Here is a 27,329-nt window from a genome sequence, read left to right as displayed (position 1 = left end):
CAATAACAGTGGGAGGTCAGAATGTGGGATAGTTAAAGCTTTATTGCTGCAACCTGCAGCTTCATGCATCTTCAAGCAGTAAAGCTACACACCTTATTTTCCCTTCAAAAGTTCTGTCATTGAAAAGTACTAAAAATCAATGTTCTGTCCGTGTAACATCATTAGCCTTTCAGTGTTGTGTACAGTGGGGCTAAGAAGTGTTGGAATAATGTCATCACTGGCTGTCTCTGCGCAATTAAAAAAGAAGATTATTGGTGAAGAGGGCTTAGACATGAAGAGTCTGTGATCCCTTGATGTAAGATTTTCCTTGTCCCCCGGGAGACAGTCTTCCCTGAAAAGTCTGTCCCCCTTTGTAACTGTCCACGTAGTTTAATTTAAATGCAGCACACCCTCGATTAAAACAGGGAGAGAAAACTCTGCTCTTTCACAAATCAAAGAAGGCTGTGGAAAAAAATGGCATGCTTAGCTCTGACAGCAAAGCGCCACTTGTAAAAACCTTTGTCTTATCTCCCAGCAATCAGCCTAATTATGTTCATTGAAGGGGTCCAATTAAAGCGCCATTGTCAGCCGGCAGCTAAGTGTTTCTCCCACACCCAGAGACGTCCACAATTAACTGAATCAAATTTATTTAGTGACACTTCTGCGCTTTTGACTCCCCTCCAATTATCGTTAATCAGTTCCTGCGAGAGTTCGGGAGGCAAGCCGGGTCACTGTAATTTGTAGAGGGAACACCAACAAACCTTCAGAGTGTTTCCGAAGGCCGACGTGTCACCGTAGAGACGCAACGTTGTCAGATCGCTTGCTGCTAGGACGCCTCACTGAATACCAAAGAGCCTGGCCCCCGCTCGAGTCTTCCTCACCAAATTCGGAATTTGCTGGAAACAACAGGCCCTTCTCATCGCCATGCAAACCTCGGCGTCTGTCGATGGTTGAAGCGCCGGGTCTGTTAGCTACCTCCGCTGTTGCCTTCAATGAAGTCCGTCATCTCCACATCAATAATGACTGCTAAATGCACCGCCCAGTAGGATTACATCCTTTAAGGGCTCACAGTAATGCCAATGAAGCAGAGACTAAAGGAGCAGTTTATTGATATGTTTCAGTTATAGAGCTGCATCTGAGCCAGTGCTGTGGATCTTCAGGGAGGGTAGAGGATTGAGGAATGAGAACAATGATTGCCAGGTATCAGGAGATTGGCTCTCCATGATGGCGGCGGAAGGTTGCAAGGCATAATGCAGTTCAAAAAAGTGGCCTCTGCCATGCTGAGGGGGATTCTGAAGAAAATGTGTGTTTTGAACAGTGTTCGATCCCCAATTGTGACGACCTCAGAGGCCGGTTCTCTTCATACCCAACTTCTGCCCTGTGAAGAAAAGCGCATTTCCCTCTCTTAACCTCGCTGTCATTTATTTATTCCAAAATTCTGCTCTTTGCCCCTCTCCTTCACCACTCTGTGGAGTTTCGTGATAAGCTATGAAACGATCGATGTGGGGCAGAAAACTTCACAGGATCAAACAGCCTGATCAATATCAGCCAGAGCCAAAGGACGCTGTCAATACTTTGAGACATCAAGCAGGAAATCTTGCGTCTGAGGCCAAGTGTTGACAAAACAAAAATGGCTGCAATTGAGCCAGGGAAGGCTCAGAGGACTGAGGGTATAAGGAATGAGACAGGGAACAACCTGTCTCTCCTTTAGCTTGTGTGTTCTAGCCCCTGGTCATTGTAGTTTTCCTGTGTAACACTGTATCCTCTGGTGTTCAGGCTTCCTGGGTTCCAAGCCCAAGGACCTTCCATTGCAACACTCTGGGCACTTGGGGTTTCTGTAATGCAGGCTGTGTGGGTGTTTTAGCTGCTCGCTGGTTCTCTCCTATAGAGGACCGACCTCCCTGGTGTCAGCTGAACCCTGTGTGTGGGTTGTGGACCTTCCAGGCAGGTTGGTGTTCCACCTACTCCCCATCGGACCCCATGATCCATGGGCAAATGGCTCTGGCAACACGGGGCCAGCCTGCTGACCGGAATAATCGCATTACAAACCCGCCGTAAACAGCGCTAATATTTAATGCCTCCCTGTCAGGATGGAGAGCATGTTCACAGAGCTGTGTTGTGCAGTGGAGTGTGTGTGCTTGTGTGTTTGTGTTTACGTATTACATGGGTATCCCATGTTGTATGTATGTGTGTGTATGTGTATATATGTGTGTGTGTGTGTGTGTGTGTGTGTGTGTGTGTACATGCCTGCCCAATGCAATACCAGTACAACCACAACAAAACTAATCTTCCTGTGAGATCTGCTCAGATGCTTGTATCCCTTGTAATCCGACCTGATCTTATTGGTGTATAACATATGCTGACCTTCATGAAATCTGTTTGTGCACTTGGTACCTTTTACTCCCTCTGATTTGGGGTATTCCATACTATAATTATTCCTGTCCAGAGAAGGAGAAGGATACCATTCAAAAATCACAACAAATGAAACCGGCTCTGGTGTGACCGAGATGCAACCGAGTGGGGTTCGAGTGCACATCCTAAATACGAGAGGGCTTTGAAGGAGCTGCACAACAGCAATGCTCTGGGTACTGCATGGACCTTACCACTTGCCTACAGACTACAGTCCTAGCTAAGGCAAGGCTTTAAATATGTGAATGGGCAGGGGTTTTTCATCTGTGTCAGTTTGGAGCAACCTTGTATGGTCAGCCATCTTGGCTCAAACATACATGGAGGATGGTTGTAGTAATTCAGATTACTGCAATGTGCCTCTTTTCCCCAGAAGCAGGGCACTTAAAAGTGCAGACAGTCTCCAGATAACCTCGTCTGCTCTGTGGGATGGTCCTATGGTACTACACACTGATTTGCCAGCGATTACTTTCACTCTGACAGCGGTTAAACTGTGGCTTGCGCCGACACTGTACAAACACCATCACCAGGGGATGCTTTCCACTTTAACAAGCAGTAGGAGTGCATTAACATTTCAAGGTATTATTTTAAAAGGGGAAATTGCTGCTGAATATTTCATGCGCCTTGGAATGAAGCATATTTAGCACTTCCACAGCAGACAGGAGTTAGGTTTTCGCCCTGCTGTTTTCAGGTCCGAAGGGCAAACTCTTCTGAGATGACTGTGCTGTTTAAGCGAGTTTCGCCAAGACCGCTACTCCCAATGGCGGAGTTAACGCGACTCAAAGGATGTCTTATTTTCCAGCCAGTGGGTGGATCATTAATTAGGCCTGCAGGTCTCCCTCGGCAGATTAACAATCTCACACAGTGTACTTGCGGCCCCCGAGTTTGGATTCATGGCGAGGAGTTCGCCACTCTGCGTGCCAGCAGCTGACAACACAACTTTGTGGTGACAGACAAATTTAATGTAGCAGAGAAGGGAAATACACCAAGCAAGACAAAGAATCCTTTGAACTACTTGGCAAAATTAGGCCTCATTCATGCGCAAACCAACAACAGAATAGTACATTTATCTATGCCATTGTGGAAATCACAGAAACATATCCTTTGCAGAATCCACGGTGCTTGCTGATTACACGCCACCGTATACCAAACCTCAGCACGGGACAATGACCAGGGGAGTGATTTTTGACATTAAGAATCTGCAGAGTCATTTTCCTCAGAGCTAGAGGCCCCACACGGGGTGTGAGTGCACACACACACACACACACACACACACACACACAAACACTCACAGCCACAAAGGCTCCTGTTCCTGGGCTAATCTGTTCAGCGTCCGCCTGGTGGTTTGGTGGCCTGCTTGTGTTGGACTAGGTGGCAGGTTTAGCTGATTAGGAGTGGCGGTCTCCTGGTCCCCAGCCCAGCCTCCACGGATCTAAAGGGGGGGGGGGGGGTCCATCCTGTGTTGGTTATCAAGAGGGACATGCTCATTATTGGCGGCACTCCACAGGGGTGGAGGCCAGGTTGTCAGCATCCCCGTTTACCCCACAAGCTGCCAGCTCAGCCCAGCCCATTGTCTGCAAACCACCATTCTAATGACCTTTTGTTTCGGTGAGAGTAACATCCAGCATACTTCTGCTGGATACGTTCTCGGTCTGCACACACCGGGGGAGGGACAGGAACTCTAGCGCTGTGAGTGATCTCACACCATGAAAAGAACATCCCCTTCTGGTGTCCTCATTTAACTTCCATCAGCCCTGGGACAGAATGACAGGATTTATAGTTCACCAGTACACTGCTGAGCTCTTGCGCTCACAAAGGTGTTGTTTATTATTAAATGTAAGGCTGTAGGAGTTCAAAATATGAAGACTGTTTGCGGGCTTTGCGGCATAGAGACATGCTTCCTCTCTGTAAAATGTCATTTTTCATTTTGGTTTCACACACACCAAAGGCCCCCTTAATAATATCATCTGTTTATTCATTCAAACAGGTCTGTTTGTTTTATGAAGTACACAAGAAAGCAGCACTCCCATCAAACCTCCTCAGATGAATTATTCAGCTAAAAGCAAAGCCCCACAACAAAGGCAGAGCACAAGGTATGACTAACAAGGTAATAAAAATAGCCGCAGTGATATCCGAAACAACAGCAACGCGATAAGCGCTATGTAAGCGAGACGCGTTTCATTATCTCGGACCTGACGCAATGTTTTCTTTCTGGAAACATCACATTAAGATTTCATTACAGTGCATTATGGGATGCGGACAAACCGCAGCCTGCCACCTGCGCTCGGTTTGCTGCAGCATTAATGTCACATATCAGGAGGCTTCATTTCAGCAAATGAGGAGCAGGCACTATTCCTTCCCTGCCTCACTCACAAGAACAGTGACCCCCAGTGGACGCCGCGTTTGTGAGAGCGGCGAGCAAGGAGTTAACCGCCGCTCCACACGCTGGCTTTGTTCTACCATCCCCCCACCCCACCCTCACTGCTCACCTGCACTACCTCTCCCGAGCAGCAGAGGGGAGTGTTGCCTCACGGATCGACTGCTCGCGCAGCGATAAAGGGAGAGCTCTGCCACTGATAAGATCACATCTGTTTCAGTGACACCACTAATCCGATTTAATACATCTCAGTTCATGTCCAGCTCTGCCAGCCTCCTGACGTGGGTGATAAGCATAGGGCTGGAGCTGCAATACATCCTATTAGTTTATTGACCCTAATGTTTTCATTTGAATTATGGGCAAAAAAGGATACGCATGCAAGCACACAGGCACATATGCACTGATACACAAGCAAACATATACATAAAAAGAACATATATATATGCATGGAAAAACATACAAACACATATACAAAAAATACAGACACGCACACACACACACACACACACACACAGCACACAGGTATATGCATGGACACATAAATACATATGCAAAACACAAACACAGGTACGGACACATAGACCCGCACACATATACACAAAACACACATGCTCACACACAAGTATACACAAAACATACGTGCACACACAAGTGCACACAAACATTATGCAGAGCACAATTAAATGAACAAGCAAAGAATACTGTGTTTCCAAGGTGTGTCATTAAGGTGCACTTTTAAGGTAGCACAACATGGTAACTATGAATATACCAATCTGAGGTTAGCAATAAAAGCCCATAATGAACAATAACCCTACATAACAACATATACGGAGTCAAAACATAAGTGTACTACAGCAATATTATTACACTGCAGTTTTTTATATTGACCTAGACTAAATGAAAGCCACTGCCATTTGATTAGCTGTCTCCTTCACCATCTTACTGGGATTCTCGTTGTATTCTGTCTGTGTGTGTGCCTGACTTTATATGTGCAAATGTGTGTGGCTAGCATTTGTGTGTGTGTGTGTGTGTGTGTGTGTGTACGTGCAAATTTCAACTGGTTTCAGCTTACATTTGCTCTCCAACTACATGTATAAATGCGTTTGTGTGGGCCTCTTAGCTAGGGTGTGAACAAGCCTGGCTGTTGACTTAATGCTAAGTGGGCCCGTCAAAACAGACAGGGGCAGTACAAAAGAGCTCTCATGCTTGCTGAAGGCTTTACTTTCACTCTCACATAGCAGGCCTCCCCTGCCTGTGCAGAGAGAGCCACACCTCTCCAAAGTTTGACTGACGGCTTTCAAACAGGATCCCTCACAAAATGTGCACTGCCGTCACTGGAGCCAAAAAATACACTGTCACGTAGCGTCAGGACCGGGACATTAAGTGGCAGCCAGAAAACACAACAGTGTTTGTGAAGAGCGGTGTCCCAGTTAGGACCACAACTGTGTGGCAGGACCACTGGGCCTGGGTTCAGACAGGCCATTTTATTTACAAATCAGTTTAATTACTGGTAGAAGCACTGTAATCCAGAAAATTTCCCCCTACAGACATGTAAAATACAAGGCTGTCTGAGGTCACAGGTGACCCCAGATTTCAGGCACTGGACTGAGTAGTGAAAAGAACATAATCAGACAGGGGGAGGTTTGTTTGCACAAAGCATTTTTATATTGGATATCATGGGGACTGGACCACAAGACCCACTGGCAAACAAGTGGTGCAAAGCGCTTGAGAACCCTCTGTTGTTCCACTTGTGTATGCAGGTAGTGATCTATAATTAAAGAGCCCTCAGGGCCAGCTCCACTAAATGTGTTTCAGTGGGAAGACAAAAAATGCATGTGTGCACCATAGAGTGGTGGAGCTGTGGTGCTGTGGATACTTTTTGTCATTTTTTTTTTCCTGTAGGCCTGCTGGTGTCAGAGCTTGTATGTCACTGAATTGGAAAGGCCAACATGGGAGTTACAAAAGAGGTCTGAGCACTTCAGTTTGAAAATGGGGCCTTTTTAAGCAAGTCACAGGCAAAAACCATCTCAATAGAGACAACTCAAAACATGTGGTCACTTAACACATGCCACTTCTCTACCCACTTACTGTTTTTTCTAATATAGACATTAGCTCTGTAGCTCCTGACACGAGATTTCTCTGAAAACCCAGGGTTGAGATAATCTTCATTCACAGCAGATTTACAGTCATGCTGTAAGCACCCCTGCCCGCACTTGATCTATCTTTGACTCTTATCTCTGACATTACCTGAGACCAACCTGCACTGACATGACAGAAAAAGCACCATTCAGGTGCAGCACAAACCTCCTCGCAAACATGTTTTCCACAGGCAGGCTCGTAAAACTGTTCGGAGCATAAATTATTCAAGCCTTAGCAGTAAAGCTATGTTACTTGGCTGACATTACATGGATTTATTAGCCCGTACCCTGCTTGACCTGTGATTCTTTGATTTCCTTCACTGCATGCCTTTTGTTTAACGTTGGTATGCAGACAGGCTGATCTTCATCTTCAATAACAGGCAAGGGCTCAGACATGGCAGGAGTTTTTCCCTGACCTAGCAGTCTGCAAGGCCTATAAAATGATGGAGGAATCAATGTGGGTTACAAGCAATGAGGAGCAACTATTGACCACGAACTACATGTTATCACTGCAGGAGCATTACAGCATGCATACACAGAGGTGGCTAAGCCAGAGTTAACAGTGGTCCAATCAGTTTGATTACAGCTCAAGTGCTCAAGCAGTGTCAGAATACTTTTGAGAGCAATTTATGCAGTTAACCTATACTAATTAATTACTGATGTTTATCTTTCAATTTGGAGTGCCAGTGAACTGTGAATAAGTGCAGAGCGTTTGCATGTTTTCTGACTATGACAGGGGATCAACAGAAGGGCTCTGCATCTGTCTGATCTGATACTGGCCCACACAGTGAGCAGCCCATTCTGCGGGAAGAGGATAATCCCCAGCCTACAGAGACTAGTGCTACAGTAGCTCTGCTGCTGTTCAGTAAAGTGAGGCTCTCTGCTCCCTCGAAGCCAAAATCCAGCAAAGCTCTGCAGGATTCACTGGCGTGGTGAGAGCGGTATTGCAGTCATTTTGTGATTTCCGACCCACATATTGAGTGAGGAGGTCCTGCCTCCACATTTGGGAATGATCAACGAAGAGGCAGTACAGCACTCCTCCCACACCCACTCCCCCCTCCCACAGCCCCTCCCCTAACTGGCCCCTCCCCCTTATGACATCACCGCTCGCAGTGATCCGGTGTTAAGTGGCTGCCCTGTCGATAGAGAGTTACTGAGGGTGAAATCTCAATTAGAATGTGTCCCCGAGCCTCTCTCTTGCTGCAGTTCCACCCCCTCTCAGTCGGTCTCTCTATGACCCCATTAATGAATTAGACATTACATAAGAGCATGTCTTGTAACCTCGCTAATTCAATGTTCCCTTTCTTAATTGTCCCCGAGTGCGAGGTTAAAAAAAGACCAGCTGCAACTCAATAATGTCAGAATATCACAGGCGGAATCCGCGACCGTCGCGGCCCTGGCGAATACTTTACATGCTTTGGAATTAATCACAAATTACTGTGGCGGGCAGCGTTCACCTGACTAAGCCGAGAGGGGCCAGAGGTGGCCTGGGCTTGGCATTCCAGCGATTTGATCTCGTTTGTGCTGAGCGGCAGAAATAAAAGGGGCAGAGGTGGCAGCAGCAGGGGCCCTGGAAAGCGGCTGTATGCCGTGATGTAACGGCGGTGTTAGCAGGGTGCCTTCAGAGCTCCTGGACAAGGCCAGGGACAGGGAGTGCCAAATCAAGGGAGCAGAGGTGGGAAATCATGTGACTCATTGACTGGGAACCAAGTAGTGGATACTCATGCTTCTCACACATCCATAACAATGACAATAACAGCAGCCCTGTGAGGTACAAAAGCACGCAAATTTCAAGGCAGAAAACCTGGTACTTAACAAAGCTACCTACCAGTGTTAGACTCAGATGTGGATCAGAGTGAGACAGTGAGTCCGTAAAGCACTCAAGCTTCTAGCTTCTCCCTGCGTTAAGTCAAGGGTACTACTGAGGCACCAGGGGTCAGGAGCTTTTTTTTCTGCGGTACACAATTTTCACCTGACAGCAATTTGCCGCATCAGGATTACATTGGAAGGGGGGCAAAGTAAAGGTAAACAGTAAGAATCAAGCTGTTCTATTGCAGAGGCAGCTATTGTGTCTCAAGGCTGGGTAGAATACACAGCAGTCATCAGTTACAGGACAGGGTTTAGATTACCTTGGCTTTTAAAGCCTCCGTGAACATTTCAATATGTACCAGGCTGCTGCCTCCTCATAACAATTTATCTACGGGGATTATATTTGATGCTCATTAATATCTTATAAAAACCTGGGATACGCATTGAAATTAAACCAAATAAACTGTGTTATTTCATTCAACGATATGTTCCTGTGGATAACACAGCCCAACAATTGTTTAGTTATTAAGGATACAAGAGCGGCTCTTATTCCCGGTTCTCAGAATATGGTTTTTATACACCGAGACCACACTGCCGAGAGCCTGAATCGCTGAATATTAAGAGTCCCACTTCGCTCAACCCAGCCCAATCTCGCCAAGTCCCTGGCTACACACTTTCCATGTTAATGCATGTATCTTCATGGAGATCTAACCCTGGGGCAGCTGCTTGTAACGTTCAGAGGTCTGAATGAGAGCTGGGGAGGAGGAGGGCACAGTTACCCGAGTGGAATCTTAATCTCAAGGTCTCCCTCTGTGGTACAGTCACAGGAGGTTTTTTTAGATGCCTTCATGAGGGGCAGGTGAAAGCTTGCACTCATGCGCCTCCTGGCTGTTTAGGTTTGGCCAGATCCTGTCACCCCCCCCACCTCCCCACCACAGGCTTGTGATCATAGACTGGAAACACCAGATGGGCTGCTACTAACATGACAAGCTGGTCAATCGCCCCACTGCACGTCACTGTCCAGCGTTATTCGGCGCAGTGACAATGATGAGTCCAAACACATTTGGTTCGGCTTAAACAGGCTCTCTGGACTGGTGCATAGTGCTTTAGTATCATTCATCACCCAAAGGCCATCAACACTGCTTGGCACACTGGCTGTCTACTTGAGTTTTTCCCACAGTCCCCGCCCCTGGATCCAGTGTTCCCTCTTACCCCCTCCATGGTATCACTGTGGATTTGTCACTTCGCAGTACTGTGAGATGTGCATCATGGGATTTGTACTGTGTAGCTCTGTTACAGCACAGATCAATTTAGGTTAATTCAGGGCTATGGCTTTAACACTTACAGTAGGAGTCATATACCCATCACATACTGGGTTTATTTCTTAGAAGGAGCTAGCTCCAACTTCATATGTTTTGGGGTCTACTCACAAGGCTTTCTCCTGCAATCTCTTGAGGCATAGAAGTGAACAATGAGTTCAAGTCTGCACCACACACAACTAGAATAATGCAGAGCTATATGGGCAGTGCACTGTGGACTGTATTTGGCGTAAGGAAGAAGGGTGAGCTCATTTGTGGGGGAGGACTTGACGTTAGGGTGTAAGGCATTAGTCACACGGCGGTGATCCGGCACTGCACTGGTGGTGGGGGGGGTGGTGACACACCGCAGATAACCCAGGCCCCGCTGTCCTATCGGCCGCGGGATCTCCGCTGCAGCGCGTGGGCCTCGGCCCGTTGTTCCTATCAGGACTTACAGCGGCTCCCAGTGTGCAAAACTTCGCTCCGCTGCACAGTCAGCAGGGTCCCTAATCTGATCTCCCTCCCAGCTTAGTGCTTAAAACATATCGAGATATGCAGCATCGACGTAATCCTTTTCCCATTTCCTGCATGGCCACGCCGCATTCGGCACTGCAGCCAAGGAGCCTTTGAGGGGCCGCTGGGGCAGATCAAGTAACAGCACAGCGCCACTACGGACACCATCGAAGTGGAGGGCACGTAGTAATAGCCAGAATAGTCTTCCTCATGAAAAACACGAACTAAACGAATTCAAAAGCAGGGATGTCTCATTAGATAAGGCTGAATCAGAGTCTTGGCTCAAACACAGATGTAATCCTGTCTTTGACAGAGACTGCTATGGCAAAGGCAGGAAGCTAGCTGTGTGGGTGTCTATTCAGGACATACTATTCAGGATGTACTAGGTAAAACCAATTTAGACATATCAATTATAATTTTATGAATCCAGCTGTTACATTCACGTTTGTACACTGCAAACATACCTGTGGTGATTGAAAAAACAAGCACAAAAAGATATACAAATTTATCTGAACAGAAACGGTGGAGCTGCACTGCATGAGAACGGCGCCATCTGACGCATTCTCTACAAAGGTTAACAATGACCAATACTTATAGCAAATGTTTGAACATGATTAATATGCTTCAGCTAAAAAGGCTTGCAAGGTGACAGCAGTGCCAAAAATGGTATTGCTTTACTAGCTCAAGAGCTGATTTCCATCAAACTTAAAGAGAAAAGGCACTTATGTGATTAAGGACTGATGCTAAACATGACGAGCAGTGTCTGGAGAGGAATAAAAAAGGCCGTGTCACAGCCTGCGTGCTCAGAGTAATGTTTTTGACAGCACCCGCCAACTGGAGAGCCGAAGAGGAACTCCAGGGGCTGCGTCCAAACCATGCGGCACGCTGGGCCCCCTGTCAGTGTCTCCTCGGAGTGGTAATTGGATCCGGTCGGCAAGCTTGCTCTGAGGGTTATTCCACTCCACACGCTTCCTGCCCCTCTGCTCTACAGCATGGCACCATGGGAAAAATTTATCCATACCACCACGTCACTGCTCCGAGTTGTTACAAGGCCGCAGCTTAACGAAGGGGAGATGACCATTGGTGATGAGGTAGAATAGAAGTTTACTCTTGTAGGTAATGGGGTATGACATCTATGGCCAGCAAAGAAAACCATTGCAAGGTACTAAGTACTCTGCACTAAGGTTGCCATACATGCAGATATTATAATCGTCGTATAGAAGACAAACTTAACCCACACCCCTACTGTTAAGGAATTTTACAGTATTGCTTTTCCCAGTATTGATTTTGATTTTTAATAAGTAATAGTGTTCACTCCTGTTACTGGAGATCCATATTCCAGAGGGTTACCAATTTGGTAAACAGAGTTGAGCTGCAAAGACGACCAGCATCTGTTGGATCTCCTGTGAACATGAATGTATTTAAAGGCACTGCAGGATGGGTTGGATACAATAGGTTGCTCTGGCTTGCCTCTGGGGAAACGTCTGCTCCACGAGCTGACCTTCAGATGGCATGTTCGCATTCAGGTTACCATAATATGAAATGTGATTACCATAATGCCCGCCTCAAGGATGTTTTTATGTCAGGCCTTTCAATGCTGTGAGGATATCGCAAGGCTGGGGAAATATCTGTACATGTATACAAAAACCATATTTTATGTCCAGATAAGTGCTTTGTCAAGCTTTCCCCATGCAATTACAACAGTGCAGGAGTAGTATTATTTTATCATGGAGGAAATAACTTGCTGGTAAAAAAAGAAAACAGAAAACGAAGAAAATGATAAACTCCCACAGAGGCTATAATATCCACTGTTTACATTGCTGCCAAGGACGTTTCAGCTGGAGATAAAATACAAAAGCTCTCATCAGACCCAGTTCCATCTGGATGGCGGTGTTTTATATGCATTGAATTCCCGGACAGCGTCGGGAGCCGGTTTTGAGAGGAGCTGATAAGATGACTCGGAAGTGAATTTGAGCCAGGCTGTGAGGGGACTGAGGGAGACAGATATTCTGACACTGCCTTCTCTATCCGCTTCCTACAGCTGCCGCCTCCTGGTGTTAAGTCCCACTCCCAATGAGTGCAAAGCGGCCTGCGTTCCAGCTCCCAGGTTAGCACCACGGTTTAATGTCATATACTCCCACATGCTATCGCTGACAGCACACCGGGAACCCCTGCCTGACGTAGAGCCACCAACCTCAATCATCCACGGGTCTCTACACACATACAGAATTACAGTCTACCAGCTGTAATTGCACACTCAGTTTAATTGCATAGGATTCAGCTGGTCCAGCGTTAACCCCACTGAATTTACTTGAGTCTTATTGTCGTAGTTACAACATGAATTCCCGTAGTTACATGCAAAATGTCACGAACATATGTTAAGAACATATGCAATTATGAATATTTGACTTTACTGACATTAAAAACAACAACTGAATGTATGACCAAGTCAGGTAGCCATTATGAATAGCATGGTCCAAAAGCAACTTCTTGGGCTACCACCCAGTTGGACAAAATAATTTATTGTGACTCAAGCTACATTTTAACTGTAAATATCAGTATGGTCACTACATCATATATTATTACAAAAAATAGCTAGACAAGGTGACATTACATAACATTACAGCTAAAGCTCATGGCTAACACAAATAATATAATGTTGTTACTGCTAGCTAGCTAATTAGATAGCCAGACAGACATTATCTAAGTACATGAAGAAGCAATTAAGTGGGAATCAAACTTACTCTCACGGCCACTCAAAAAAGGAGAGGGGTCTTCCCTTTTTTTCTGATGGCATGTACCATTCGGAAGATAGCATTCATTTGATTGCAGTCTGTTCATTCAGTGTAGTTAGTGTCTCCACATTTTTAAATAGATAGCAGACACCAACCAACATGGGATTTCACAACCGGAAAATGACAGAGGGGCCATGGCATGGCATTGACTTACAAAAAAAAGGCACTGGACTGAAAGAGACATGCATGTGGGTCTCTTGCATTTTACAAGGGTTCTTTGATTGACTTAGAGATAACAGATAATGAAAATAGTTCATTTTAATTTTTACAGAAAAAGGGTATCTCCCTGCATTAGCGGGCTTGCAGGGGTTAATTTCCAACTCTGAAATAGGACTAAACCATAAACATTGTTCGAATTTCAAGGAGATCCACTGTGGATCTTTGATAAAAGCTGCTGAGGTTCTAAAATGTCAGTTAGCCATTCCCTGTATGCCCCATTGGATAGTACAATTTTGTGCTGAATCAGAACGGCCAGAGTAGCAACTGTAAATGCTCACCTTCTGTTGCTGACGGAGTACAGCTGGGTCCCTTAGCCCTATCTACTAGGCAACGCTAGCATCAAATCCCTGATGACAACCTACATCTTTCTCAAGAGACAAGTTCACAAAATGTACTCTGATTCCTGTCTGTATCGATTTTGTTTCTGAACCACCTGCAGATTCAATTCTCTGCCAGGTATGCAGCCTCCTGAGCATTTTTAACGTTGTTTTGAACATTTCAGTGGAAGACAGAAATATCTTTCCACAACAAGTTTCAACAGAGGCCATCTTGCTGAGAAAAGGAAGCTTCTCACAAAGTGTGTGACCTCCCATTTTCCTGATTTCCACAGCACTATAACATAACTCTGGCTGTAAGGTGGACAGAGATAAAACATGAGGAAATACTTTCGTCAAGGAGAAGTTTGCTGTGGGTTAAATCCAGTCTTGTTTCTTTTGTGTTAACAATTAGCAACAACAAAAAGACATTGACAAACATTTCTGTCTGCTATCAAAACATCAGGCCCATTTCGCTGGTGCTGTGTGTGCTGTTTGGAAAAAAATTGGAAAGATTTGGAAAAAAACAACTGACCTTTCAGAGTCACCCTTTTTCTTTTGGCCTGTTTTGTAGTAACTCTTAATGGGATCTGGCCACACTCCGTGCAGCATTGATGAAAGAATACCTCCTCCTCAGAATTTCCGCGAATGTAAGGAACTACTGTCATATCTGTATGCTATTATGATAGACAAGTCTGCTCTGTTTAAACTCTGAGCATCATTACAGAGACATCTGCTGGGGAAATGAACGCTGCAATATAATCTCGTTCTACAAATATCAAAGATTGCCTTGCTGTTTAAGTATATTGACTTTGGTCAGACTCTAGGTTCAATATGGCCACAGAAGCTGATATTAACAGCTTATGGTCAGTCTAGCCTGAGACTCTATCCAATGATACTCTGCCAGTCAGACCACTCTGCCCTTGAGTACACATTCAGTGTGCTGACACGTTTAATACTGGCTTCCGCTCACTGGGAAAAGAAAATTCAACAAAACCACGCCGTGGCAATGGTGATAAAGCCCAGACACAGACCTGCTTGCTCTTCTTTGAGTATGTTTTCTTCTTCACTCGCTCCTTCCCCGGGTCCTGCTCTCGCTCCACATTGGCGCTGCTGTTGTTGAAGCCGTTCTCCGGGGGGTCCGCGGTCATGCCGTTCTCCACCTCCCTCCGCCTCTTCACCACCTGCTTCTCCCACTTCTCCTTCCTCTCCTGCGGCTTCAGGGCCACGTTCTTCTTCTTTGCACCCAAAGAGGGGGAAAAAAAAAACCATAAAATGAAAAAATCGTCAAGATTAGTTATCAAGCAGACAAGCAGACAAGCCAGAATCTCATCTGTGAGTTATGCAGAGTAGGTAATTACATTGAAGTCACTCTCAAGCCATCTTTAATTCTGTCAACACCCAATACAGAACCAAGGGCCCCCGGGCTACAACTTGAGTGGAATGTCGACAAGTTCTCTTACGCTTACCGAAGGGTTTTTCAGAACGCGGTGCTTGCAGCAGTTGCTGTCGAAGCAGTTGTTACATCGTGTTTGAGCTGTCAAAACCTGATTCATAGGCTCCCCTCCGTGCACAAGACAGGGGCCCTAGTAAACAATTTCATTTCGACTCTGGCGAACAACGTCGCAACAGCGAACAAAACCTAAAATTGCCAAGGAGCTTTGTCCGACTGGGCAAAGCGCTGCCGCGCGGGAGCCGCATACAGGCTTCGGCATGGGGATTATTAGCTCAAATTTCAACATCTGTTTTCTGGTTATGCAGCTAAATTGTCCCAGTCAGCTTCAGTCACCCTCTTGCAGAGGGATCAATCTGTGGAGGAAAAAAAAATCAAATAATTGGCTCACGGGGAACCAGATGGCTGTTTACATTAGAGTTAACAGATCAGTGCTGAGCCACTAAGGTGCTTGAGTGAAGCTTTCATTGCAGCTTTGTGCAGGAAACAGAGGGCGCGTAAACAAAGGGAGTGAACGCTGTTTGTGCACCTGCAACGTTAAGAAAATCAGACACATCCTTTTCCTGTGGTTAAACACTTCATCATCCGAATGGCATTCACAGCGTTCACAGCTTGCTGGTTGCCCTGACTTTGGCGAGAACTCTCGATAAACCGTGTATTGACATCTGACGGCGACCCCGAGTGGCACACCTCGCTTTCTACAACAAACTTCTTCATTCCTCGTGAGAGCAGAAGGAACTGCTATTTGTCATTCAATTAATTAAGCCAGGAGTATCTTTGAAGTACCTTGCCGGAACGAAATGAGACAAACTGACAACAAAGGATGAGGAAAAGTACCTCCAGGTATCTCTCTCTTTGAGCCTCACACTCGAACACCGTGAACACGGCGCTATCAATATTCATAACACTGATGAAAGACTGCCTGTGTCAAGTAATTCAATTTACATACCACGTCCCGCCTCCCCTGAGTCACTCATAAGCATGTCTGATCAACACGCTCCCCATTAGCAGTGGGATCAATTATAATTAGACTGACAGGACCGTGAGAGACATCTTCCTACTGGCTAAGGTCTCTCCGCTTTTCAAGCAATCTGTCCACTCCAGAAACAGACCTGTACTGTTGGTGCAAGCAATGCACTCAGAAAAAAAGGCAAAACAAACCCTAATCAGTCATTATGTCAGCCATTTGTCACATCTTTCACGGCGATTGTCTCTTAAATAAGTCCGGCCTTGTATAGGAACAGAAGACTAAGCCTTCCGACTAAGAGAAAGAAAAAAAAAAAGAAGAATCGTGGTACCATCTGGCAAGCTTTGGTTTGCGACGGCTGAGAACACAGGACATGTGGGGCAAATTATTAGGGATCACTTGAGCAGAGCCTCTGGGCAAAGCCACTGTGTTTTACCAGGGTACAGCTATCAAGGCCGCGGGGGGGGCATGTTGACGGATATTAGCTTGAGCAGCGCGGGGAAAGAGAAGGAGGGGAGCGAACTTGACGCCTGCTCTGCTCTGCAGGTGCCGGCTGAAACAGGAGAGACGTCTCCTCCGGTCGAACCTATGTGCGTCGCCATGGCTACAGCAGGGGTGAGACTGGTTAGCATTCCACATAACGGCAGGAGAGACGGCTGGCAGAGAAGAGCCACGGCCTCGGCGGCAGCAGCAGCTGGATCTCAGGCACCTGCATGTGAACCGCGTCATCCTCCTAGTGATCCGGAAGGAACACTGACCTCGGTTCCGGTACAAAACCCCCGTCCCCATCACCCCTTCAAACCGCGTTTCATCCTTGCTATCTTTTCAAAAGGTTCCGATTATAAAACGCCTCAAAATCATAATGGAGGGTTGGGGGTTGGGGGGGTTATGAGCAGGCCTTCATACGGGGCCCTTCTGAAGTCTTGAGCCCCTGACACAGGCGTGATGAGAGGGGTCACCCTTGTTACCACAGTATCTGATCCACGTCGTCACGCGTCTAAAGGCTCTCTTGTTTCTCCGTCTGCAGGAATTATTCAGGAGACTGAAAGGTCCTGGCGGGGATCATTGCTTCTACGTTACCAAGAAGCTAGTGAAAGGTTAGAAGGTCATCTTTAAACAATAAGATATGGCTATCTATTGCTGTTTTTATGTGGTGCAACTGGTGTGCACATACATTAACGTTTTTTTTTCTTGGTTTGCATGGCTTTTAAAGGGCAAGACTTACAAGGAGATTTTACTGGGTTTTCTGTTGAAAGGATGACCAACATTCCCTCTAACCCCTCCTGCTGAATGCACTGAAATACATCAGCACCCAGAGTCCATTAAGGCAGACTGTTCATTCCTACCTTTCACAGCACCTATAAACAACCTATAAAAACATCAACCGTTGATAAAAGTGACCCACATTAATACTGGACCAGTACTCCCTGTACTGAGCTATGACGATCTGATTGATAGATTCTGTACAGTCTCTCAGTCCCTCAGTCCCTCCTGCCAAGATTGAGTCCTGCTATTGTCATTCTATGTCTAAGAACACCCTCACAAGAACTGTGATGGCGGTGGAAGTACGGGGGTGTCTATAGGTGTTGTTAAGAAGGAGACAGAGTGCTCTTTTTTCATGGCCCTGGTCTGGACTCGCAGAGATGCGAGACATTGTCCACACCGAATGATGCTCAGGCCCGCCGTTGAATATTTCACTTCATGCGGCTCATGTCTGACAGGCAGCCGTCAGCCATCCCTCTTAATGGCGTAAATTATCACCGGTGGCAACTGCCGACCCAAAGCGGAAGATTTGTAAAGCCGTTCCAAAAAAAAAAAAAAAATTTAGTCCTCCTGAATGCGCGGGGCGGGGGATTTATGTGTGAATGGTGAACTGCTTTAGTGCGCATTAGTGGCTGGGTAAATCACTCGGGCCAAGGTGATTTAGACCATATTGATTTAATGCGGCCCTCGTCGTGGCGCGGCGACTGCGGCGTTTTCTGGCAGTCCCACTATTTCAGTCCACCGTCCACTCTCTCAAACACTACACTGAGTGAGTCTCAGCAAATATTTTAATTTCCTACAAACTGGCCAGGCTGAGTCAGGGCGAGAAAGCCGAGAGCAGCTTTCACCCCAAAAAGAGCCGTGGTGACAGATTCTGCAACCGCGATTTTCACTTGGCTGCTTATTGAAACAGTTCCAGGGTGAGAGTTACTTACAGAGCGTAACTCAGTGAGACCTCGCGCACTACAGAGATCCCTTCTTTTCCAGATTTTTATTTTTAGTAAGTGGTCTAACAGGGTGTGGGGGGGGGGGGGGGGGTTGCTCAGAATCATTTAAAAACACCACATGACCCAAAAAAAAAAGCGCTCCCCTCATTAAAAACCGGCCTCCAAGAGAGCTCAGGAGGAGTCAGAAGTGCCTTTCTCCTTAGAAAAACACCAGTTAGGCCCATCAAAATAATATTTCCAGCAGTGCCGGATTTTCACCTCAGCTACCGGGGCCTCACAAACTAATCTTTAAACCCCAGCGAATTAACGGTTGCATCCATTATTTCTGTCTTTTTCCACCCCTTCTTTTTTTAGACTGTGTGAGTGTTGGACGGGGTCCCAGCCTGACACCATCTGGCCCGGCCGGGCCCCGGGGAGAGGCCCAGAGAACGCGGTGACAATGGGGCGGCGCAGCACAACAATGAGCCGCACTAGAAATCTTTTTAATGGCTTTGACAAGTGCCCAGGAAACCAGAGAGCACCATGCCTGCGTGTAACCCCTCCCCCTGTCACTGATCTGGAGGGAGGGGGAGAGAGAGAGGGAAAGGGAGAGCTGGCAACGGGAACAAAGGGAGTGAACAGTGGGTGAGGAGTGGTTATCAGCGGAGGGAGAGGAGTAAAAGACAAACGACCGGGGAGGGAGTACGTGTGCCTGTGTAGGAGAGGGATGGGGGCGCTGACACCTCCACTCACCCTGTGAGATGTTCAGCTGGAGTGTGTGTGTGTGTGTATGTTTGCGGGGGGTGGGGGGGACACCCTGCTGTCCTTTCTCTCGTCCGGCCCCTGCCAAGAGCCGGCATCAAGGTCTTGGAAGAGGCTGTGCCTGGGAGGTCTGCCCCTATACCGAACATACGCCGGGCTAATTCATGCTGGCTTGTCCCCCTGTTCAGCAAATACCGAGTGAGAGTCCCTGGCTGGGGGTGCGAAAACGTCAGCTCCTGAAGCAGGGAGCTCACAGCCCCACTCATCCTAGGGTGCTGCATGGTGGCTATACATACAAATTTCACCCTATAAACAGCTCCTGTGGATCAGCTTGCAAACCGCTCACTTTAGCAGGGAGGCTAACAAATTTGCCGCCCACTGCCACAGGAAGCTTCCAGCATTCTCACCGGAGGCATCCCACACACACACACACACACACACACACACACACACGTGCACACAGGCACACACACAAGGACACAAGGGTGTCAGTGACAGATGCAAGCTCTCAAGTCGCTTTTTTCACACACAGGAAGTGTGAGCTCCGCCCTCTTGCCACCTCGTCAACGCCTGCCTCCCAGCACTATGCTCTGGCTTGGCAGTGTGACTGGATGCTAAAAACTTGCTAAATGCATTAAATAAAATGATACTAAAACCTAAATTAAAATCTATAATTCCTTCCATGCTGTCCAGGCTGCAAAGCACTATGGGTCTGAAGGTTTGAGAGCTCAGAGAGTTTGACTTGAAGACTCCAACTTTGCTCATGATATGTGATTAGAGTTCAACACTGCAACTGAATCTGACCCAGAACTCAACCCGAAGTGACAGCAGGTGGTCTTTGGTCGATCCGCTCCACAAGCTTCCAGGAAGGAAGGTGTTAAGTGAAGTGACATGCAAACCTCTGCCCCCAGACTACGGAAACAAAAAAAAGAGAGAGAAAGCAACCCGATGCTTTGATAGTGCTGTGTCCTTTGGCAGCCTGCATCTCTCTCCAGCTGTGAAGTGAATGAGTGTGAAATACGAGCTTTATTCACACCTGAGGGGAGCGGTGACACAGGGGTGGGTGGGTTTTTGGGGGCAAGGTCGATATTTGGGCCTGTCCCTCACGTGCCTGTCACCCCGCTGCCTCACCAGAAGCCTTCCCCCAGCAAAAGGGGGCCCATGGCTCCCCCTTCGGGAATGTCAGCTCATTGGTGGGATGTGACACAGCCTAACTCTAATCTGCTAATCACTTGTGCCTACAGGTGTCTGGCTGCTGAGTAATGGACACCATTGTCCCCTTGTGAATGCATTCTGAGTCGCTACTTGAGCTCTCCGTATTCTGAGCAGGATTGTTAGCTGCAGTTCCTTCACCTGTAGCAATCAAAATACTGCCTATTATTTGAGAAAAAAAGAAATGGCTGAGCTCGTCTTTCATTCAGCTGGGTATGCTTTGATGTTAGTGGATCAGTTTATGTAGAGTCATAAAGTAATTCGGGGGGCCCTGGAGAAGCAAAAGGCAGATTTCAACTAAGCTTTGCTTTACTGATACAGACACTGGAAAAATGACAAACTGAGGTGGCCCATGTGGCCTGTTTCCCGTTGTTACATTCGTCTAATGGTTCAGGGACAAGTTTTTGTACCTGAGGCCTCACAACCAGACAGCCAGCGATCCCTTTTAAAGCAGATTTGTTCATTGTTTTGCTCTTCCCCAAAGTGGTTGTTTATCTGATGCGTCGGCGGCGTTGTTGTCCCTGGGAGATGAAGTGCTTAAGAGGCGCGCGCTCCCCGGGTCCCGCGGTGGCGGTGGAGCCTCTCATCTGTGAAGCTGTGATCTCCGGAGACGCTGCACCTTTTCACCTCTCCGCTGTTCAGTTATTTATTCATGCAGGTGCGCGCCTTCTCCGGGGATGCAGCGAGCTCTGAGACTCGCTGAGGAATTGCGTTAACCCCCCCCACACACACACATACATATACACAGGTTTTGCAAGGCAGGTAACGTTGTAGGGGCTGAGATGACCCCCCCCGCCCATCCTGAAATGTCCTCCCCCTGCCCCTTCTCACTGTGCTGCTTAATTGCAGACGGATACGAACGTAGGGCCAACAGGCTAATTTCACTCTGCAGTGAAACATCGGCCTCGGCCACTCAGGGGGGCTGGAGAGAGCGTGTCGGTCTTTGACACCAAGGGGGAAACTGCTGAAGCAGGATGCGGAAGAAACTGGAGGTGGGGACACTGATGTGACGGACATCACCGGTGCAGATGTGCACGTTTTTCCCCTGTAAACTACAGGGGAAAAAAGGCCATTGCAGTTTTCAGTCCCCTCAACTTTGATTACAGAGAAAAACACGCATAGTAAAGGACAGACTGTCCAGTCACCTCCATGTTAGTAACAGCAAATTTCTGACCTGAGATGAGATCTGCATGTTTTCAGGCTCCGTGTCTCTCAGTCCAAACTTGAAAAGTTTGGTTTGAGTGGGGGAAAACAGGAGGGTGAAAAACCCCCCAAAACAAACAGGAGCAGGAGTGAGCCGTGCGCTCCGGGCGAGATGGGCCGACGCTCCCGCCTCGGAGTATCAGTGGCGGGAGAGTGGAGCCGGCGGGGGACCCTCGGCTAAGCGGCTGTCTCGCTCATGTCTGTAACGGGGTTTGCGCTGTCAGTCAGAGAATCTGGGAGGCAGAGATAAAGTGTCTACCGCATCTCTCTCGCTGCCCTCATGCACACACACACGCACACACACACACAGACACACGCGTGCGCATTCACACACACAGCGAGACAAAGACGAGCCATCAGCGATCTCGCCCAGGCTGCACGTGGCTGTCAGCCTGACTGACAACTGGCAGTCAATTAAACGACTCTAAGACACAGGGAGGGTGCTACCGCCGGAGTGACACTGGGGAATGAGGGAGAGGTACAGCCCGGTTGTGAATTCGCAGAGGGCCAGCGAATTTGATGCTGGGCGGTGGTGCGCCGCAGCAGGTGACCTAGACTTGAGTATCTTACGAAAAGGTCATTCCGCGAAGCAATTACAAGTGCAGCTAATCAACCAAAGCAGGACAACAATACAATTACCGCACAGCCCGTCCATTACTGAGAATAAAGTGGGCTGTCTTTTACTGGGGAGATTGGAGCGCTTAGCGCTGGCCTTATGTGTAATTGCACACAAGCGAGCGGTGCATAATCCCCACTTAAACGCGTCCGCAGCACCTCTCGGAGGAGAGCTATTCATTATAGTTGACGAAGATCCTGGCACCTGGCAACTTCATTGCTCAGAGGCTCCCCTGTTTTAGAGCACTGAGTGCTGGAGCAGGGGGGTAGATGATTCCCTCGGCCCGGCCACCGAGAGCCTCTCCACCAGAGCGCTGGCGCTGGTCCAGCCCCACAGCAGGGCCATGCACACTTCTGCACGATTTGGTTGGGCCACCCTGTCACAGGCTACTGAGTGGTTAAGCTGGGGTTTTCCCACCATTTGGGTGCGAGCTGTTGCTGGTTGTGGCTGGTAGAGCCAAAGCGCTAGGTTCTCAGCAATATGTTACAAATCTTGCTGCGACACATGTATCACACATGCCTAATAATTAACTCTGATTGAGGACTCTCTCTGTTCTTCCTGTATGCTATGATTAGGGAAAATGAAATGTGACACCTCAATACCATGTTATATTATAAAGTAATGGTAACATGTCATATAAGACACTAATGTGGGTAGAGGAGATGAGTGTGTGGTTGTATTAGAGATACTGTGATGCTATCTTAATACTGTAACAAGTAGAACTACCAATTCCTAATTTCAAGTACCTCAATAGTACTTTAAATTAAATGAAACCAAAGCACAACAAATATCAATTTATCTGCATTTTACAGTTTGTGTACACAACAATGATGATGATGATCACAGGATTACTATTGATAAGAAGATGACTGAATTAAAATCAACAATCATTTGCTAGCAAAGGACAATTTGTACTTGTTAAAAAAGGGTCACATTCCACCACAGTATTTTCCACACTTGCCCCACTGTTGCCATGTGACTTCCTTCCTGATAAGTGATTGTCCATTTTGGTTTGACTTTCTGGTTAGACACACAACACAAACACCCAATGCATAAATTGCAGCTATCATAAATGAACGGTTGCAGGCACTGCAGACTTTAGTTTGGGAGTGCTGTCACACTCAGACAAGTGTTACACTGTAATCAGATTGGATAGGACTTAGTGAATGCAATAGAATTGTAGGTTTTTGTCTAATTAGCTCCGGAGTCAATCAGCTTGCTTGACTGAGGGAAGTCACATTGCTCACAAGGAACACAAATTTATTTTAAAATGTATAACTATTTTATAATTTTTGTTAGCTTCACATTCTCAGCTAAATTTACCATCAGAAAAACAGGGAGGGGTGGAGGTTTAATATTAGTATGGTATTGATTACCAAAATGAGTTATGTGCATTCCGTCGAGTTCTTTCGAGGAGCCCAGGCACAATTACTCCAAGGTAAATGCAAAACCAATTTGGGAGGCTCTGCTGTACTCAGAGCGCAAGGCAAAGTGGTGAATGACAAGAGCAGAAACAGTCATGTTGCTGTTGCGATGGGCTGTAGCAGATGTGCTTTATGGTTCCCTGGTGTGCTATAGGCACTGCTGATGAGCTGAAAGCCAAGTGCGCTTAAGCAGGCCAAGTAGGCGGCAGACAGTATTTTAACCCAAGCAGCAGCGGCAGCAGAATGGGCTTCCAGGCAGGCAAATGCCTATAGGAAACGCCTTTTTCAGAACTCGTAACTACAGCTGCAACTGTCTGCCCATGGTTTCGGCAGCTCACTTCTGGCTTTGTCTGTTAAAGCCCACCCTAGCTCCTTCCTGCGGAGCTATAAAAAAAAAAAATTACAAAAAGTAAGATAAACTTATTTTGTGCATATTTGTGGCAGGACCACCTGTTTTGTGAACTATCAAGTGCATTTTTGCTTCACTCTCCAGCCTGGCTTTGCTCAGGAACAAATGGACATGTCTGGACGGGGCCTCTGACTTCGAGAACCGGCTGGGCGGTAATGAAGAGTGATTCATTTGCTTCCTATAGTGGAGAGACATGTTTATACAGCCATCGCTCGGGAGTCAGCTACCACAGAAAATGGATTACGGAACCGCCTTGGTCAAACGTCAACAATGTTACGGCGGGGGGAAGAGCGATGAAATCCCAGAAAGCTGGTGCGTGCCGCTGACGTCTGGGAAACATTCCAAACAAACCAAGGGAAGGTTTGTACAACTGCGCGCAAGCTTTCAGAGGACATTAATTAAACAGCAAAACAAGCGTTCAGAGGACTTTGGTGTATTGCATTTCAAAACAAAATACTACTGCCTTTTCTTGATTCTGACCACGTTCATACATGGAGGAGGATGGAGGATGGACCCCCTGCAGCCTTTTAGCCTGTCAGTGCCCTAGGCATCTGATGCTGAAAAAGACCCAGGAATCGGGGGTGAGGGGGGGGGGGGGGGGGGGGGGGGGGGAAGGGAGGGCAGGCATCTGTTTACACTAACCCCGCCGTCATGATGGGGAAGTCGATTGAGCAAGTGCACGCCGGGATACAATTCATTAAAAGACCCGGCGCAAACAAGCGAACGCTCTGCCCTGAGAACCACTCGCTCCTGAGCTCGTTCCCAATCAATCGCCATGATGGTGCTTACATGCTACAATGGAAAAGTAATTGCCCTGAATGGACTCTCAAGAACATGGGGCACCAGGGAGCCTTTGCACTGGAGGCGCGATGCATTAATTGGGCGACGCACGCAGGGACTCGGATGAACATTTTATGTCACCTGCTGGAAACCAGAAGTGGGATAGTGTTTTGTTTGAAAAGAGGTAACTAGTAATGGATGAAAAAACAATTACAGGTAGGGTGTATAACGATGCATCAATTGGTATCGATGCAAAAGCAGTGACAGAGCTGTGTCGATGTTGCATGCTAGAATCAATCCATACCATTGATTGTTAAATTTATGTGTTTTTATTAATACTAATGCAGTAACTTGGATGAAACCAATGAGTGCTTGTAACAACACTCTATACTAAATAACACACTTGGTTATCTTTCGGCGTGAGTGTTATTTCAATGCCGTATGCTTAGACACTCTACATTTCTTTAAAAGCACAGAACAATTTCAAGCATATATTGGATTATATTGCCTTGAATTATACTGCATTGAAAGTTCATCAAATCATTTTGCATATTACCAAAGTGAATGTTTACCCCTACGTACAAGGTATTTTGTCATATGCACTTATGCCAATGCCACTGACCATCCCTGGCAGGTCTGTTGTTTTTTTGCCCCTCCTCCCAGTTTTGGTTTTGGCAAGGACTGCCAAATGCAGAAGCTCAGGAGTCAAAATGTCCTGGGCCTCTGAACCACAGCAGCTCCTCTGGGAGAGGGCGGGGGATAAGAGGGAAAGCCAAAAAGATGAGGTGTCCAGGCAGCAGACACGCTGCTGACTGACAGGGCACCATGACAGACATTCCCCCTGCTTCCACACGCAGCTGTCGAGCTAGCTGGGTGAAGTCCACGGAATGCCATATTTTTGCTTTTAATTTTAAATCAAAAGGCAGAAAAAACACTTGAAGCACTGATGGATGTGTGATAGCAAAGGTTAACAAGGTAAAACAGCTGAAGCTGCTGAACCCTGTCTGCACACCTCAAGGAGATGTGTCATTTTCCAGACTTTTACATGAAGAGTAACAGCTTATTCCTGAATTGAGCTGATTTCTGAAACTGGAGCACCTGGGATCTTTGGAAGCTGCTATACACTGCTACCCTCACGTTCTGCAGCAGGGTGATGTTTCTTGGTGGGGGGGGGGGGGGGGGGGTATTGCCACCTGAAATGAAAGACACAAGGCTGCACAAAGAGTTCAAAGGGCTATGTTTATTTTATGCAAGAAACCTTGACAGAACCTGGCAGCATTGATTGCCGTAAGGTAATTTGCCTTTCTCAGAGGAGGAAACTGAGCCCAGACTACATTATTTGTTTAGCTAACTCCGTGACAACTTGTAGAGTACACAACCATCTGAAAGGATAATTAAACAATATACTTTCATTTGTCACCAATCCCAAGTCAAAATAAGCCTTTTCATCAAAAGGAACCTTCTCACCAACAAAAAAGAAATGGATGACTCAGTCAGGTATACCAGCATGTTCAAAGACCATGTTCTTCAAAGGCCACATTCAGCAGGTTTGAACAGATACACTTCATGGTAAATGGTTTTCAGATGACTCCGGCATACCGAAATGTGACGAGGACGACGCTGACAACATTTAAAATGGGTGACTAACGCGAGAGGGAATGCAAAGTGAGAGACTGACATTTAGCAGACATTTGGCTGTCCTCGTTCTAAAACAAGTGGAATGAAACTCAAATCTCCCTCCCCCATCTGCCTCTGGGTTGCGGTGGACAGCGTGTTGAACACCGTCCAGTTCTGATGGAGTCAGCAACAGAACTGATTCCAGGCTGCCAGCACTTGCAACCCAGCAGGCACTGAATGAGATGGCACAGACCCAAGGATCCTGTCACAGTGCCACTATATCAGGCCACAGAGACTTTCGATCAACATGGGCGGCCAGGGAATTGACACCCCACACAAAACAGTCCACAAACAATAACTCAAAATGGCCCAAAGGCCTGCTTGTTACTCTGATTATGAATAATGGCAATATTCTGTTCAATATTCCTGGGCCCATTATGAATGCGTTCAAAAGACATCTATCAACACACGAGTGAGTCTACCCTTTGATGTTTTCAGGGGCTGGGAGAGCACTAGCCTCTATCCTGCCAGTAGGCCCCGTGATTGCCCAGCTGTCTCCGAGTTGTTCGGCAACAGCAGTTTCTTGCACTGTAAACAACGCAGTGCATCGATGTTTGCATGAAAGAGTCGTTGTGGGACACATGCTGCCGGGTTCAGCGGGAGTATATCTTTGCCCGTATTTCCCCTGCAGCATTGCACAAATATTGGTTAAGACCAGAAACGCCAGCGCACAAAGCCACCAGGCTAAGCCGCCGGGAGGGGAAGAGAACGCCACTCTGGTGTGTTGAAAAGAAGCGACAACAAAGCAGTTATTCGGAACCCCAGAGACTGCACACTGTACAGCGCAAA

At 47.0% G+C, this 27,329-nt stretch overlaps 1 protein-coding gene across 9 annotated transcripts in view; it reads right to left on the bottom strand.

Annotated features, from left to right (window-relative positions):
* fbrsl1 (fibrosin-like 1) overlaps positions 1-27,329 on the bottom strand; it is a 252,908-nt gene that overhangs the window by 177,233 nt on the left and 48,346 nt on the right. For all 9 annotated transcript variants that reach the window (XM_036526244.1, XM_036526246.1, XM_036526237.1 and 6 more), the window contains exon 2: positions 14,883-15,086. In XM_036526244.1, coding sequence (XP_036382137.1) covers positions 14,883-15,086 — 204 coding nt within the window. The remainder of the gene's footprint in view (positions 1-14,882; positions 15,087-27,329) is intronic.

This window comes from Megalops cyprinoides, chromosome 4, assembly GCF_013368585.1.
Source record: "Megalops cyprinoides isolate fMegCyp1 chromosome 4, fMegCyp1.pri, whole genome shotgun sequence".
Lineage (NCBI taxonomy): Eukaryota > Metazoa > Chordata > Actinopteri > Elopiformes > Megalopidae > Megalops > Megalops cyprinoides.
Note: the sequence above shows the minus strand (reverse complement) of the source record. Positions and strands in the feature narration are given on the sequence as shown.